The following is a 16,116-nucleotide window of genomic DNA, read 5'->3' on the forward strand; positions in this document are numbered from 1 at the left end:
GCGCCGCGCTCCCGCCCCGCCCCCGGCGCGCCGCGGCTGCCGGGGCCCGGCGCGGGGAGCAGCGCCCGCCGCCCCCGGCCGCACCGACACCGCCACCGCCCTGCGCCGCCGGCCCCCGGCCCGGGCCCGGCCCGCCCTCGGCGAAGCTTTTTTTTTGTTGTCCGGTTTCCGAGGTGCTTCCCATCAGGCCTTGCGGCATGGCGGCGGCCACCCCACGTCCCGACCCAAGATGGCGCCCACGTGCGTGACGGAGGGGGGCAATATTTTAGCCAGTTTTATTATGACTTTTAAGAGAGGCGGCTGACCCCGCACGCGAGGAGCGGCAGCGGTGAGAGGCAGATATTAAAAAATAAAAAATCGTTTCTCTCTCTCTCCCCCCCGATTCATTTTGCAACGGTCTGTGGGTGACGCCACAGCCCCGCCCCCAGGAGCCCGGCGCGGGGAAGCGCGAGGTGTGCGCGGGGCGGCGCGGGACGCGCACAGGCCCGCACGCGGGGCTGGGTTGACCTGGTGCCCGGGCTGAGGGAGGCCGGGGCCGGCGGGAGCATGGCGGACGAGAGCGACCGGTCCGGCCCCGACCACGTCGCGGCTCCTGTGCTGGAGGATAAGGATGAGGCTGAGCTGGAGGGCAAGGCCGCTGGAGGCGGGGGTGACCCCGCGGAGAGCCCCGCAGCCTGCCCCGACGTGTACAGATACACTAAGGGAGACTTATTTACCTCCGAGATCTATAAAGTAGAAATACAAAACCTTCCCAAATACATCGGGTTTAACGATGTGAAAAAGTTCCTTGCCAAATACGGACTCAACCCTCATAAGATAAAACTTTTTGGGAAGCAGACGTTCGCGTTCGTGACGTTTAAGAGTGAGGAGGAGAGGGACAAGGCCATGAAAGTCCTCCACGGGGTTTTGTGGAAGAGCCGGCACCTGAGCGTTAGGCTTGCCAAGCCAAAAGCTGACCCGATTGCAAAAAAAAGGAAGAAAGAAGAGGAGACGGAGCAGGGAGAGGTGAAGCGGCCGGCTCCCTCTAAAGACAGCGGAGAGGAGCCTCTGAGCAAGCAAATAGCAGATGTGGTGACCCCGCTGTGGAACATGCCCTACGAGGAGCAGCTGGCCAGAAAGAAGCAGGAATGTGAACAAGTGCTGCAGAAGCTGACAAAGTAATTCCCGTTTGTAAAGCTACTGTGATGTTTACAAGACGTGACCTTATGTTGGGATATAGCTAAATTTGCACAAATTGCTATCTTTAAAAAAAAGTAAGTTAGAGGTAGGTCAAAACCCAAATACCCTGACAAAGTGAATAGAATCTGCGATGCTAGGGCTTAAAACCGCCTCCAGCTGACAAAACCTGCCATTGCTCTTCTCGGTCAGCCTTGAAAGTTTGCTAAATGAAGGGGCATTGTTTTACAGTCTGTTGTTCCATAGTCCTAAACAGAAGGATGTTTATGCCAGTGAAGTTCAAAAAAAATTGGCGCTGTCAAATAGTGTATGAGGTAATCAATCTGTACAGATGGTAAATTACTATTAGGATCTTCTCTCTAAAAATCACCTCCAGTTTTTATGCTTGATCTTTGTACATCGAAGTATCACTTGTGTTATCCCTTGCTTTACCTGTGTAGATAAAATTGGCATTCTTTTCATGCATGGGTACCTTGATAGGTCTAGTACATACTTTTATAACTGCATTTAACTCTTTCAGGTTACAGCTCTTGCAAAGTTAGAGAGGGTTTGCCTGTTAAAAAAATCGTCTGGAAAAAATACTCTTAATCTAAGAATCTGTTTTATGCCCTATTAAAAAAAATGTGCAACTGTTAACCTCAGTTTTCTTAATGTGTACTTTACAATTTTGTTTCTGATTTGGGCAGGGAAATAGGAAATAACAACAGAGCTTTGTTACCTTGGTTGTTCCTGCAGAAGCAGAAGTATAATAAATTGTGTTGCCCGGTAGAGGGAGTGAAAGCATCACCATTACAGGTAAGGTAATCCTAGGTAAAGTATGGAGTGGGGTTAATGAGTTTAGAATTAAATTAATCATTTGGTCTTAAGAAACAGTGGACAAACTGAGTATCTGACTTCATCTTGTAATGAACGATGCATTTTAGACATTGCCTTTCATGTAATATGGCTCTTTTTTATTATTGCTGTTAGTTCTCATACATCAAAATCCATGACTATCTTCCATATGAACTAAATGAACTGTGTCCATTTGCAAAGACATGTAAGCATATGAAGGTTGTTTCAGGAGAAACTTGGCATGTACAAATAAGTGCTATGTAAATATCTTACATAACTTTATTTTAAATCTAGACTGAATATCGCAACAAATGTGAGTTCTTGATTGGGATTGGTGTAAATCAAGAAGACAAAACTGTGGGTTGTCGTCTTGGCAAATATAAGGGTGGTACATGTGCTGTAGTGGAGCCATTTGATACTGTTCACATTCCTGCTATTGCCAAAAAAGTAGTAAAAGCTTTTCAAGACTACATAAGGTGAGCATAAGTAAAACGAGTTACCTGTAAAGGTTTTGATGTCTTACTCAAAAATATTTATAATATGAAATATTATTAAAAGCTTAGTGTTTATTCTGAGCTTTAAGACCTAAGATAGACCAGTCTCAATTTTTATCAGTTCTTTGCTGTTTACATCTTGTGCCTAGATCACTGGGTATTTTTCCCTTGCTCTTGCTCAGCTGTTCTGAGATGGGGAGGGACGGGTACCAGCCGAACACAGCTTTATTGCAAGCAATAAGATGTATAAGTTTACTATTAAAAGTGCCTGTTATTTGAGAGTTTCTTCCACCAACTGTAAAGAAATACTCAGAAAAAGGTTTCTTAAAAGAGGAATTTGAAAAACAAAGCTCAACTGCTTCCTTGGATGAAGAGAAGAATCATCCTACAATAAGGAATAAAACAAAATTGTAAACTTAAGCAACAATACTTTTTAGAAAAAGTAGTGGTTTCTTTAAAAAGCAATTAAATCCTCAAAAATTGAAACCTTGGAAGAATCATGAAGATGGAAAGTTTAAACTTGGTATGAAGCACAGAAGCCAGTGAAAGCATTGTAAAAAGTTGTGTCATTCTCAGAATGTGGTGAGAAGCTGCCTGTATCCTAGCTTTAATTTTGGACGGGTTAAAATGGGTAAGAGGCTTGTGAGAAGTAGGGAGAGATTATTTTGCATTAGGAGATACCTATTTATCAGTCTCTTTCTTTTTTCTTAAGATGTGGAAGTCATTCTTTTCTTTACAAATGAATGTAGCCTCTGTTTGTACTTAACATTTTCCATCACTTTGCATGGTGAGGTTCGTTTGTTTCAATAAACTTGAATGTTAAGCAAAAAAATAGTTTTCTGTTAAGTAACTGAGCTTCTGAAAATTGCAGGTCAACTCCTTACTCGGTTTACAGCCCAGAAACCTATGAAGGTCACTGGAAACAGCTCACAGTCCGTACCACCAGGAATGGCCATGTCATGGCAATTGTTTATTTTAATCCTCAGGTATTTAAGTTGACATGTAATGTGCAGCCCAGGCACACAGCTTTAAAATTACATATATTTGATTTTATGAATAGTGCATGCAAAAGAGAAATAGAATAATTACTCGGTGTAGTTTACCTTGCATTACTACTCTTCTATTTAGACTAATCTGATGCATGGAAATTAACGAGTAATACATATGCTTATAGAAGTCATACACTAATTCATATCCTTAAGTCACTAAATGATTATTCTCCCTTCTTTCAAATGAAACCTTTAGAAATTAAGTAAACAAGAGCTAGCTGACCTGAAAATCTCTCTGGCAAAATACTTCACGGAAGGGGTGGGAAAGAGCAGCGGCGTTACTTCTCTGTACTTTGTGGAGGAAGGACAAAGGTGAGGGAGTTGACTTTGCTGTGGGGGTTTGGTGGTGGATGGATTTTTGGTGTTTGTGACAGAAAAGTGGGTAGCACTTCCACACTTTCATAAAAGTAGCAGTGATGTTACGAATTTGTTGAACACTTGCTTACCTTTTCCACAACAGACTCCTGAAATTTCTCATTCTCCTCTAGTGTTCACTGGATAAAGGCAGGTAGAGTGTCAGTTGGGTGAACCCACTACTACTTGTGGGCTGTCAAGCTGTAGAAGTGTTTATTGCGGTAGATGGATATTTATTATCAGCAGGTAGCTTCTGCCTCCTTTCTTCCCTATTTTGTGTAATTTTTTTAATCTCCTCATCCTCTTCCACAGAGCACAAGGCTCACACTGTCTTCATCAAGAGAGAGTGTAGGTCCTGTTGACATCAATGGAAGAGTTGTACACCATAAGAAAAAAATGTACACTGTAAGAAAATAAGATAGTCTCTAAAAGGATGTGATAAATGTTGGCCCACTATAAATTACTGCTTAGTATGTAGTACTGCAATTTTTAAGATTACTACAGCTTTAGTAAAAATTTTAACAGTTACCTTTTTTTTTTTTTTTTCTCTTTTTGTCTCCTTGTGCCTTGCCTTCCCCCAGAAAATCTCCCAATCTAGAAGACTTGCCTTTGGAGCACATGGCTGGTGACAAGTACATATACGAAGAACTTCTTGGCCTAAAATTTAGAATTTCTCCTCATGCATTTTTTCAAGTAAGGATGGTAGGAAGTTGCTAACTTGATTTGTTTGATTTTCCAGTTGCTAACTGGATTTGCATTAATGCCATTAAACTTGGTTAGTGCTGTGAGACAAGGTATTATATATCTAAAGATTTAATCTATTACGTATATACCTTTGAATGTTACATTTGGCTGTAAAAATCGCGAATGAGTGTAAACTTGATGGGGGCATGTTGAAGACAACTTTTTTTTTCTTTTTACTAGATCAGTATTATTTGCCTCCTGTCGAACAGCAGCCTTTATGTATCCAGAACATGCAATATGTAGGTCAGGAATTTCTCTTTGTTTTTCCAAAACTTATTTCTGCCCTTGAAAACATCAGAGCCTCAGCAGCTAGCCTCTATCATTGAAATGGAAAGTACGGGAATAGGAAGGAAGTATATTATCACTTGGCATCGTAAATACATTGAAGCTAAACTGCATTTTCTATTTGCCATAGATGATAGGCTACTTTTCTTTTTCCACATTATGCGCTTTGCTTGCTCTTTAAGCCAAAGAATATGCTTGCTCTAGAGGCACTGGTTTAGAAAGGTTATTATACACTACTTCTTTAACCATAATGTGGAATTACAGCGTTTACTTTAAAGTAGTACTACAAACAAAGCTGGCTGAGTGAATTGTGATGGTTATATTCTCCTGGTTTTGAGTCTTTACTAATTCCTATTCAAGAAAAGGGAAGTATTTTTAAAGTCCAGACTTGACTTCATTGCTTAGCTTCTTGCTCAATTATTTTTGTTTGCTGTGTCCTCTTAGTTTCCAAACTTGCTTTTCAGGTACTATAGAACAAGTCATGTTTTTACTAGAATATAGATAACAAAACGTTACTTCTCCAAGAGAACTGAGCCAGACTAACACTAGAATGGTGATCTCTTACTAGTTGCCAGTCTAGGTCAGTTAGCTGTGATTTTAACTTATATGCAAAGTTGACTTTTTAGGAACAAGGAAAAAAACCCTGCTGCTTTCCTAAGGCTTATTAAAATACAGTGACTATTTATGAAGAAGTAGATCTATTTGAAACATAATTTCACAGGTAAACACACAAGCTGCGGAAGTTCTGTATACTGCCATTAGGGAGTGGGCACAGCTGAGCCAGGAGAGCACTGTGCTGGATATCTGCTGTGGTACCGGAACTATTGGGATCTCTTTGGCAAAGGTGAGTGAGTGATTTCCTGGATATAAGCTACTTAGATAGCTGTAGATCTTTGGTTGTGATTACAATGAAGGAATTACTTGAAATGCAACACATTGTATCTTAATTTTTTTCAATTTCTGATTAAAACTGCCTACAGCTGTTTTACCAAATCATGAGGAAAGCTCACCCTTGTGTTGAGCAGCCAAAATTATTTTGAAACTGAAGTCAAAAGAGGCAGTAGTTCTGCAGGATAGCCAGAATTTACTAAATCTGTCCATTTACCCAGTTTGGGCTTTTTCGAAAAGCTCTGAATATGAATAACGAACGTTTCTTGTGTAATTTCTAATGCAGAGCTTGCTAGACCATGGAAGTCTGGCCCCCAAAAAAGAAAGACACCAGCATGGTGTTCATCCCACAATTTCAGTCTGAAGAAGTCCCTGTTTATTTGCACAGGTCCCTCCTCAGCCTTTTTTCTGGCTGCAAGGCAGTAATTCTCTTACCAGGTAATACTCAATGTTCATGTATAGTCATTAATTGCTGATGCTATGAATAATGATTAAGCTTACATTTACATACCACAGACAGATCTTTTTCCCTTGCTTCTACAGAAAGTGAAGAAAGTGATTGGAATTGAACTCTGCCAAGAAGCTGTGCAGGATGCCAGAGTGAATGCTCAGATTAATGGTTAGTTAAGCTAAAATGCCAAGATCTTTGTTAAGATGTGTAGTATCTAAGCAGCTTAGAATTACATGTTGTTGATAGTAATCTTGTCCACTTTTAACATTTAATCTCTCTTGAAAACAAATACCATGTTAGTCTGTGAGATCAATTTTCCTGTTGACTAATAGCAACTTTTTTTTTTTCTTCAAAAAGAAAACATTTCAGTGTAAAAGTGAGACGAAGCCGATTACCCTCATAAACAATACATTAACAGTAGCTGGTTTTTGTCGGGTTTTGCTTTAGTCTAGATAATGGAAGATCCTCAAGTTACGGTTGTTTAAATGATCTGAAGTACCAGTGATTGTTTAAATTACACTGATTTCAGGGTAGACTAAAGGGTTTGTAGTTTTTAAGGTATCTGAATATTCGAGTATACTGAAAGATGCTTTGACTAGATAAGTACTCTGATAACATCTTTTCTTCTTTTGTAGAACTGAATAATATTGAATTTCATTGTGGGAAGGCTGAAGATCTTGTTCCTTCCCTAATTAACATATTAGCTCCTCAGAACCCAATTACTATTGTAGATCCTCCACGAGCAGGGCTGCGTAAGTTTATCTTCCCTTAAGTTTTAAGTCTGTTCTGCTACTTGGGGTTTGGTGGTGAACCTAAGAAAACAACAATGGAATAAATGAAGCAGGAGGCTTCAGGCATGAAGCAGCTGGGTATTGCAACAGTTCTGTTCATGCTGGAGCATAACCTGGAATTTTTGTATGAGTCTGTTACTGCACACAGAACTGGTAAATGGCTGTCTTGGTTTTGATCATCCAGATTCCAAGGTAATTCTTGCCATTAGAAGAGCTGAACACCTGAAGAAGCTCATCTATGTATCCTGCAACCCCAGAGCCGCCATGAATAACTTTGTGGAGTGAGTATTTCTTGCGTTAAGTTGACAGAGTAAATTGGGTAAGAAAAATATGTGCTTCTTGGGGAGGGGGAGCATCGTTGGATTTTTATTTTTAAGCTGTATTAATTGAGGCTCACCTTTTGCCAGAAAAAGTTACAGCTGCTGCACTGCAAGCTTGGAGCTGCACTGCCCAATACACAAGGAACAATGGAAATATTAGGGGTGGAGAATAACCCTATCGTGGAATTGAGGCTTGGGGAAGAAAAACCGCTCTTAGAGGATTGACAGTGATGAACAGTATACTAGAATGTTAATACAGCTCTCCCTCCCCTTTCTTTCCCATCAAGCCTTTGCCGGGCCCCTTCCAACAGGGTCAAAGGAGCCTCTTTCCGTCCTGTGCGAGCACTGGCTGTGGATCTCTTCCCTCAGACCCGGCATTGCGAGTTACTGATATTCTTTGAAAGGGTGGAATATGCAAACGGGAGCTCTGCTGAAGCTGCGTCTGACGCTGCTCAGGTCACAACAGCAGGGTGTGATGTTGAGCCCTTGGGCACCAGCCCATCCAACACTGATGCCAGCCAGGGCACTTCTGCAGGTGCAGAGGAGAGGGAATCAGCTTAACTCCTGAGAGACACCTTCCAGAAACTACTCTGGCTTGTTAACTGCTTCAGTAATGTTTCTGTAACATCCAGGTAATAAATCTCTGTACAACAGAGTAGTTGCAAGGCTCCCAAGTTATTTCATCATACTAATTTGAATTACATTTCATTATGTACTATTAGGCCCAATCTGCTTTTCTCCTTCTCCCCTCGGGGAAATTCAGATGAGTGAAGCAATATATATACGGTGGTCTTGCTCTTCAAACAGCTTTATTCAGATACAACTATTTGAACCTGAGCTTATTTTTAATGCTATATCATTCCCTTCCAGCATGAGTATAATGCACCACAGTAAGGGTTAGTGAAGAGCTGCTATTTATCAACAACGGCTGAGCAGCGGAGCAGTACGGAGGACCCTGCAGAGTGGCTGACTGCACTGCCCCGTCCCCAAAGCAGGTCATTTGTTACAGGGACCCGTGACTGTCAGTACTAACTTCCTCCAGCTCTGCTAGCCTGTCACAACAGTGCTGTGTCTTTTTAGCACTCAAACCTGCCATAAATTATTCCCTTGCTAAATCTTCACAAGTAAGCAACAAACCCCTATTCTAAATAAAAGTGCTACAGTTTCCACAGTTGATATCAGTTTTATACTGAGACTGCAGCATCACTGCCAATACAATAAAGGGTTTCTTAGATCATTTCCTACAACGTCAAGTAAAGCTGAGAGGACTTTGGTCTAGGCATGCCCACACTAGTGACAACTGACAAAAATTGTATGTACGGACACCAGTCAGGGCCAGAAATTTTAAGTTTTTGATGAGGGTCATTTTCCTCTCAGACTGTTAGTAACTCTGCTCAGTGGATACCTTCAGTCAAGTACTTCCTACGTCACACTGATTCCTAGGAAGTTCTGTAGCCGTACTGAGGCTTTCTGATCCTGTATTAGCTTTAAAAAGGCTAACCTTAGCCTCAGGGAAAACATCCTTGGAAAAGTCAGGTGTAATTCAGCGATTGCTGGAGAATGAGAAAGCAACAAGGAGTATTACCTCCGCTTATTCGGTGTCTGAGGTTATAACTGAAGTGCTTTTGGACACTTTCTACCAAACCTCTGCCCTAGACTCACAGGGATCATACCTCTGATATCTCTCCCAGCTGCTTTACCGGGAGCCCTGCACAGGAAGAGAAAGAGGCAGTTGTATTTAATGCAAAACCGATGTAGTAAGCCCGTGCCGCAGGCAGCCGGGTGACGCCAGCGCCTGGCAGCGAGGCCCAGCCCATGAGGCACAGCACCAGTGCCAGCACAGCACCCGGCGCTGGCAGCAGACACAGCACAGACCCTGCCCTGGTGCGGGCTGCTCACAGAACCACACAGTCAACCAGGTTGGAAAGGACCTCGGGTCAGCGCTCCTGCAGCTGCTGTGCCCGGTGTTAGTTTAACTGAGCGATCCCTGCTACACAACAGCCAGCCATACTGACAGAAGGAATAACCATTTTAACCCTCAAGTTTCTGAACATACTTCTAATGTACACCAAATACAGAGTGGACAAAAAAACCACTACTACAGCACACAGACTTGCTGATCGCCTTCCAGTTAGGCAGGCCTGTGACAACAGGTACCAAAGCCAGTAACTCTGGGTTGTGTCATTTCCACCCATGACAAATTCCAATTCAAGAAAAAGTTTTCATTTAATTTCACTCCAAGTGAAGCCTAACCATGTCAACATAAAATTCCTTACCAAAAAAGTGACAAAATAGGTACTTCTATAACCAATGAGCCTGTACTGATGCAATTTCTATTTAAAAATAATTGTAGGAATCAAGGAATACAAGTTGCTGTTCCTAAATATGCTTAAGCTATCATAATACTGATCACACTGGAGCATTTTATAATATCAAACTTTATTGCTCAAAACTAATTGTCTGAAAAATACACATGTAGTACTCAAAGACCAAACACATAGGATTATATGATTGTGCAGAAAAAAAGCAAGCAGAGGCTCAGTGAAAATGAGGCTTTATAGTTGTACCAATTTAGCACTGGCATCAAGCAACTGCACCCAACACAATTCATACAGCAACCATTGTTACCTACTTGGGCAATAAGAATGGATTTTCTTTTGTTTTTTCACCTTCTTGGATACACATCAGAATACTGTAACTGCTCATTTTATTTGGTTAACAACAGCATGGCTTCTTGCACTTCACATTTCTTCCCACAGAAAGTTAGGAGGCTCTCACTTCCTGAATTTTACTCCAGAACCAAAGTAAAGTCTAGAGAATTCATAAGATAATCATGATGCTTTTAAATACTTGGATGTTACAAATATATTTGTATAAAGCCTAACAGCATCACAGGAAAGTGGAAGTTTACATACAACAATTAAGTTTATGCATAATAGTCTTTCCAAACTTCTGAGTACCCAACTACTTCATTAGTTTTGTTTAATAAATATGTAAGAAAAAGCTGGATGACTGGTGTTTAAATAGGTAGCATCTGACTATTCACTGGAAGTCACAGTAAGTTTTCCATCAGTACCATAACAATTTGAATGCACACTAATTTAATCCTTAAAGTCAATATACCACACTTTTGTCGAGAAGCACATAATATGCAAAGCAAAAACTGTCTAATTCCCAAAGGATGGAATAGTTCTTAAAAATACACTCCATCCCTATAAAAATACCCATCCTCCTCTGGATATAGAAGGGATAAATAACAAATATCAGTGACAAAAGCAGCAGTTGTTTTATGCATTCATACAATCAAGATCTAAACCTTTACAGCCGATTACCTAGAAAACACACAAGAGTTACAAGACAAGTTTAGGATACATCTTGAATCACACTGTAAGTGTTCATGCAGAAGCTGAAGTTAATGCAATGATCTATCCTCTATCACAGCAGCTCGTGCTTATGTGCAAATGCAAGACTGTTACACTCCAAACAATAGTAAACATTAAAACACAAGAATACTTCACAATGACATAAACAGCAGTTAAGTTGTTTGTTCCAGCAGTTATTGCGCTATTTTCTGGACATCTCTCCAGTTAAAGGCTGCAGCAAGGTCTAATACCATCTTTTTTTGTTTGTTTTTGTTTAGAATGCATAATATACTTTCTAGGCTTTGGTTCACAATGAAATCTCTGGATGTTTTAATTAAGGGCAATGGTCACCTTGTGATTCTGATAGTGGCAGACTGAGGTAATACAGCAATCCTCTTAAAAATAATGGAAACAAATTTGTAAGCGAGGCATCTATGGATATTCTGCAGGTGACCTGCAAATGCATTGACATTCTGATTTCAGAAAAATAATAAGCTCTACAAGGGTGATTTGTCTTTTACAGTGCCATCCAAGTACAGATTTTTCTGCTGAAAACACGTAAGCTGAAGTAAAGTCTACCTAAAAGAGTAACACATTTAGGCATAGAAGATATAAGCCCTGTCCTTATGAAAATAAAACAAAAAACCCCAAAAAACAACAAAGAGAGAAACAAACAGTTATCACTGCTTGTCACTACTGCACCAATATTATATACCCTTCAAAAGATGGAGTTTTATTAAAGCTATACAAAAAAAAGCAGAGGCAGTGTTTTTTGTTTTTGTTTTTTGATAGGCCACTTGTATAAATAATAGTCTTCCAACTACCCGTATCCTGTTACAACAGGATTACAACTTGTAGAACTGAAAAGCTAAATATTACAATAAAAAATGGGTGAATTAATATTTGCAGAGACCTCTGAGCATATCACTCCAACACAGAAACAGGTAAGACTCCAAGACTCCTCCTGTTTAACCTCAAATATTATATGCAACATAATCAAAAAACATTAATTTGAGATATAAATTAAAATCCAAATATCCAAAATAATGGGTGATATTAAAAGGAGGTCTTACAATACTGATGCCAATATTTTTAAAATCCAGTAGGCACTAAATTCATTATACTGCAGCACTCTGTACGTAAAACATCGTTAAAAAAAACAAAACTCAACCAAAAAACCCCAAAACCAAACCCCTCAAGCCTCCGGATCACTGTCCAGGTAAGTACCAGGAGCTGCACCAATTCCACCGAACTGACCTGTTTTACTCCTACAGGAGCAGGAGTGTAAAGTATCGCAGTACAACTCTTGGATAAATCACTGAAGCCCCACCACTCTTTCCTTTAAGAGCAAACCAAAGAACCCACAGAAATGGTTCTAAGAGAAGACTTACTGCAATCACCCAGTAAAGAACCCCGTATGAAGAACGAAACCCACAAAGCAGTGCTTTCCCTACAGCCAAAACTATTTCTTCTGTGCTTAATTTAATAAAGCCTCAGATGACATAGTGAGTACTGCCTGTTTTCTAAGATTGTATTATATAATAGTTGCATATTTGTAATTTTCGTATTTGTCAGTATAACCTGTTATGGTCTCATTCTACTCATTACTCTATGTCATATTCCAAATCTACATTCTAATTTTCATTGCAGAAATTACACTTCTTTAAAAACTAAAAATGTAATTAAAAAAGTAAAACCAAAAACTTCTTAAAAAAACCTACTTTGCTGCAGTTATTTCAGATTTCTTAGGGATGTGGGGTTTTTTTTCTTAATTCTTTGCTTTTACTGTGCAAGTTAATTAAGACTTAATTGATCAAGTCAGATGTATTCTGACTCCAAACAAATAAGAAATTGTTTTATTGCTGGTAGAAGGGAGTGGAAGGTCTTAAACACATCATTGGCAAAATATTTTCAGACTGTCAACCATTGTCAGCTGCGTTTTGGCTCCAAGCTTTGAAAACAGCCTTTCAAATTACAGTTTTTATTTCAATCAAATAAATAGGGCCATATTTTCCCCTTTCAACTAATCTGTAAACTAACATACGCTCTTTCAGTTAAAATAAGACCCAACAATTTTGGAGACCCAGCCTGTTGCTCTTAACACTACCAGGTACACTTGTTCTTTTCAAGTAATAGTAAGATCTGCATACTGTGATCTTGAATAACTAAGCCTGGCAGGAGACAAAAAACAAACCAAAAAGAAACAGCATTACTGGCCTAATCCTATGGCATTAGGAACATTGCTCATCACTTTCATGTATTTGTCACCAAAGTGTCTTATCAGTGCATATTATTATGTGCTGAAATGCAACAAAACTTTTCACAAAAATATTTTTAGGCATGTTCATACAAGAGGATGTACATATATTTCTTTTATATATACATATATATGAATGTGTATATATATAGTATCAGCTTCAACCTGTACATAGATATTCTGTATTTCAACCTTAAAACACATCCATTTCAAAGAACATGGATGGCTTTCCAGAAAAAAGTGCTTGATTGATTTTATCCTGTGTGAACATGCCTGTCCTCTGTGCATTTGCCCAAGTAGAGATCTTTATGATCAATCCTTTAAACATACATATCTCAGAGGTATTAAAAAAAAAAAGAAAATAGGAAAAAGTAATATTGCCCTGATGATGCAAAAAGAACAATGCATAACTGAAGCAGCTTGGATTTTAAAAGTTATCTTGCATTCTGCAGCAAACAATTTTTAAATAATTCTTGAAAATCTAGTTCCTCCATTTGTGTTATTGCTCCCCACTTGTAAATTTTCTCATTACACATCAACAGTACAGAGAGGTTCACTACCAGGTTGAGCCGATTCCACTATTGTCATCTTGGGTTTCTTTCGTGTTTCCTCCTATAAGAATGTGAAACAAACCCCACACCACAGTCATAAAGAGAACATAATAATAGAACAATATTTTAACATTTTGAACAGTTATAGCCAGACTTGTGTCAATCGTTGTGAAAGGCTAACTTCTTCTAATGTTAAAATTTACTGAAGTAGGTAAAATTAAGTTATAAGCCAGTTTAAAAGAGAGAATGAAAACCTCTCTAAAAGTAGCTCCCCCCAATCAAGTTTTGAACAGCTCTTTCAACAAGCAAAAATTCTGATCATTGCTAAGTCTGACCCATGGCATTCTTCCTGTTTGTAAATACAAAAGAGCATATACTCACTCTTTCTTGTGCCAGTTTTTTCATTTCTTCCTGTAACTTGTTCAGGATGTGCAGATTTGGCTTGTTCTTTTTGGCATACTGCTGAAGTTCTATCACACTTTTGTCAGAGGTTTCCTATTCAATAGAACCCATAAGCAACAACAGATGAGCTTCTTTAATGAAAAAAAATTAAAATACATGGAACAGAAGCTTAATCTGTGATATTTGTACTTTTTAAAGTAATAATATTTAACTCATGGGAATATATTTTAAGTAGGTTATATAATTTTCACCTGGAAGATGCAAGATTAACACAATGATTCCTGTCAATGAAAGCACTCATATCATGTTCTGGCAATAGCAAGGGATGAGAATCAATTCAGAAGAACTGAGAACTGCTCATCAAATGCATACTGCCTTTACTATGATAGGAAACAACACTACTGTGCCAAAATACATACCATTAAACCTTCGTTGTAACTAAATTTAAAACTCCAGAAAAATACAAAAGCAAAAATATAATCACAAGGTAGGTTACAATCAAACAAAACCATGTTCACCTGTTTAACCATCTTGCTACTCTCTCTACCATACATACGCAAAAGAGAGCCCCAATTTTTCACATGTGGATGCAGTAGCTGCAGGATTTTCTGAGAAGCTAATTGTTTCCCCACTCTTTTATTTTTGCCTGTAAAAATAATAATGAAAAAATGTCAATACCGCCACATTACGTAATTAGATGAACACCAACATTTACTTGTGTTACTCAAAACTGAGATATCAGAGAAGAGTAAAATAAGCACATAACAAGCCAGACAGCTGAACAAGCACCTACAAAATGGACAGAGAACAGGAAAAAAGGAAGATAATATCAGAGGTCACGGTAAGTACTGTACTTACACCAGCCTCGCACCGTGTGTTTGCCACAAGTCATGACATATTCGCTCTTCTGATTTTTACCAGGAATCACTTCAAACTTTATGGATGTATCACCCATTCCATGGTTTCTTAAGCACAAACAAAATCAATATCACATACTAAGTAAAATTACAAACAACTGAAGTGATTGCAGTTATCTCTGACAGTCATTGCAGTGGAATTAGATACATTAATACATTTTAAGACATTTCTCAATAAAGAGTTGGGTTTTAAATCAGTTACTTGACTTGAATGAAAAGGCAAGCCTGTATAAAGGAAAAAAACACCCCGTATTTTTCTGTCCCGCAACTAAATCATAATCTCAGAAGACAAGAGGCATAAACAGCAAATACAAATTAAAGGAAGATCCAGCATTAACCAGTTCAGTCCACACCACCTCTCTTATAGCCACAGTGAGTGCTTGGCCAGCCCACAAACGGCCAAGTTACTGACGGACACTGCGGGTACCAGCAACCAAGCCAACAACATGCCCTGACCCAAACACCTGTGCACAACACAATTTGCTCCTTATTCTGCAGCCTTACCTTTTAAGGCACTCATGGAGAATCTGATATGGAGACAAGAGTCCAGCTTTACTGGTGAGTTCATATACCCGTGAGTCCTCAATACTGATATGGTTAAAATACTATAAAGGAATTGAAAAGGGTTATTGAGCTTTTGCACAAATAGGACCTTAATACTGTTCTTAACCATCATTTCTCCTTTGTAACACTAAAGAGTAACACAGATTCTGTTACTCTGTGCTTAATAAAGAGTCTTTTTAAATCCATAATGGAGGTATTTACCAACATCGTTAAGACTGCTGCACCTAATCATATATTTGCAGACAGAAATGTAAATAATTCTTTTAACTCCAATTTTACCTTTACATTTATAATGTAAAATTATAAATTCTTTATCAACCTTTTTCCCTCTGGACAAGGTTATTTTGTTTAACTAATTATGAAATGCTACTTACCAAAATGCTGTCATTTAATAAAAGAAAATGTAACAGCTCTTGGAATGTTTTGTATTTTAAAACAGTGGAAAAATTCTCTGCATTTTCTTAATGACCATTTCAATAGCGTAGGGCATACAATACAGTTTTAAGTTAAAGTAACTGTACTAACACCTCATTCTGTATTATTACACTTTTTAAAATTAAAACATTCCTTTCAGACTGATCATTCATTGTTTCTTTACTCCTTACTGATGGTCTGTTACAGGCTGAATTGAAAGTGAACATATCACTGATGAACCAGCTATTTAATATTTCCAATAC

At 39.0% G+C, this 16,116-nt stretch overlaps 2 protein-coding genes across 3 annotated transcripts in view; one reads left to right on the top strand and one right to left on the bottom strand.

Annotated features, from left to right (window-relative positions):
* The first annotated feature begins 51 nt into the window (after positions 1–51).
* On the top strand, positions 52–8,036 carry TRMT2A (tRNA methyltransferase 2A). Its single transcript, XM_074921255.1, has 11 exons — positions 52–1,157; positions 1,863–1,971; positions 2,305–2,486; positions 3,376–3,490; positions 3,750–3,865; positions 4,489–4,600; positions 5,658–5,780; positions 6,368–6,443; positions 6,911–7,027; positions 7,251–7,347; positions 7,674–8,036. Exons 1-11 carry the CDS (start codon positions 547–549, stop codon positions 7,945–7,947), a joined length of 1,932 nt encoding a protein of 643 aa, XP_074777356.1. The 5' UTR covers positions 52–546; the 3' UTR covers positions 7,948–8,036.
* The window catches only part of DGCR8 (DGCR8 microprocessor complex subunit), a 28,151-nt gene continuing 15,932 nt past the window's right edge, over positions 3,898–16,116 (bottom strand). The window contains exons 10-15 of one of the 2 annotated variants that reach the window (XM_074921253.1): positions 15,380–15,480; positions 14,817–14,923; positions 14,477–14,604; positions 13,938–14,051; positions 13,566–13,617; positions 3,898–4,262 (exon numbers count right to left, since the gene is read on the bottom strand). In XM_074921253.1, coding sequence (XP_074777354.1) covers positions 4,204–4,262; positions 13,566–13,617; positions 13,938–14,051; positions 14,477–14,604; positions 14,817–14,923; positions 15,380–15,480 — 561 coding nt within the window. In that variant the 3' untranslated portion in view covers positions 3,898–4,203. Of the gene's footprint in view, positions 4,263–8,971; positions 13,618–13,937; positions 14,052–14,476; positions 14,605–14,816; positions 14,924–15,379; positions 15,481–16,116 lie in introns of those variants that run through there. The other variant, XM_074921254.1, reaches the window with a different exon arrangement.

The sequence above is a fragment of the Athene noctua genome, chromosome 17, assembly GCF_965140245.1.
Source record: "Athene noctua chromosome 17, bAthNoc1.hap1.1, whole genome shotgun sequence".
NCBI classification, from domain to species: domain Eukaryota; kingdom Metazoa; phylum Chordata; class Aves; order Strigiformes; family Strigidae; genus Athene; species Athene noctua.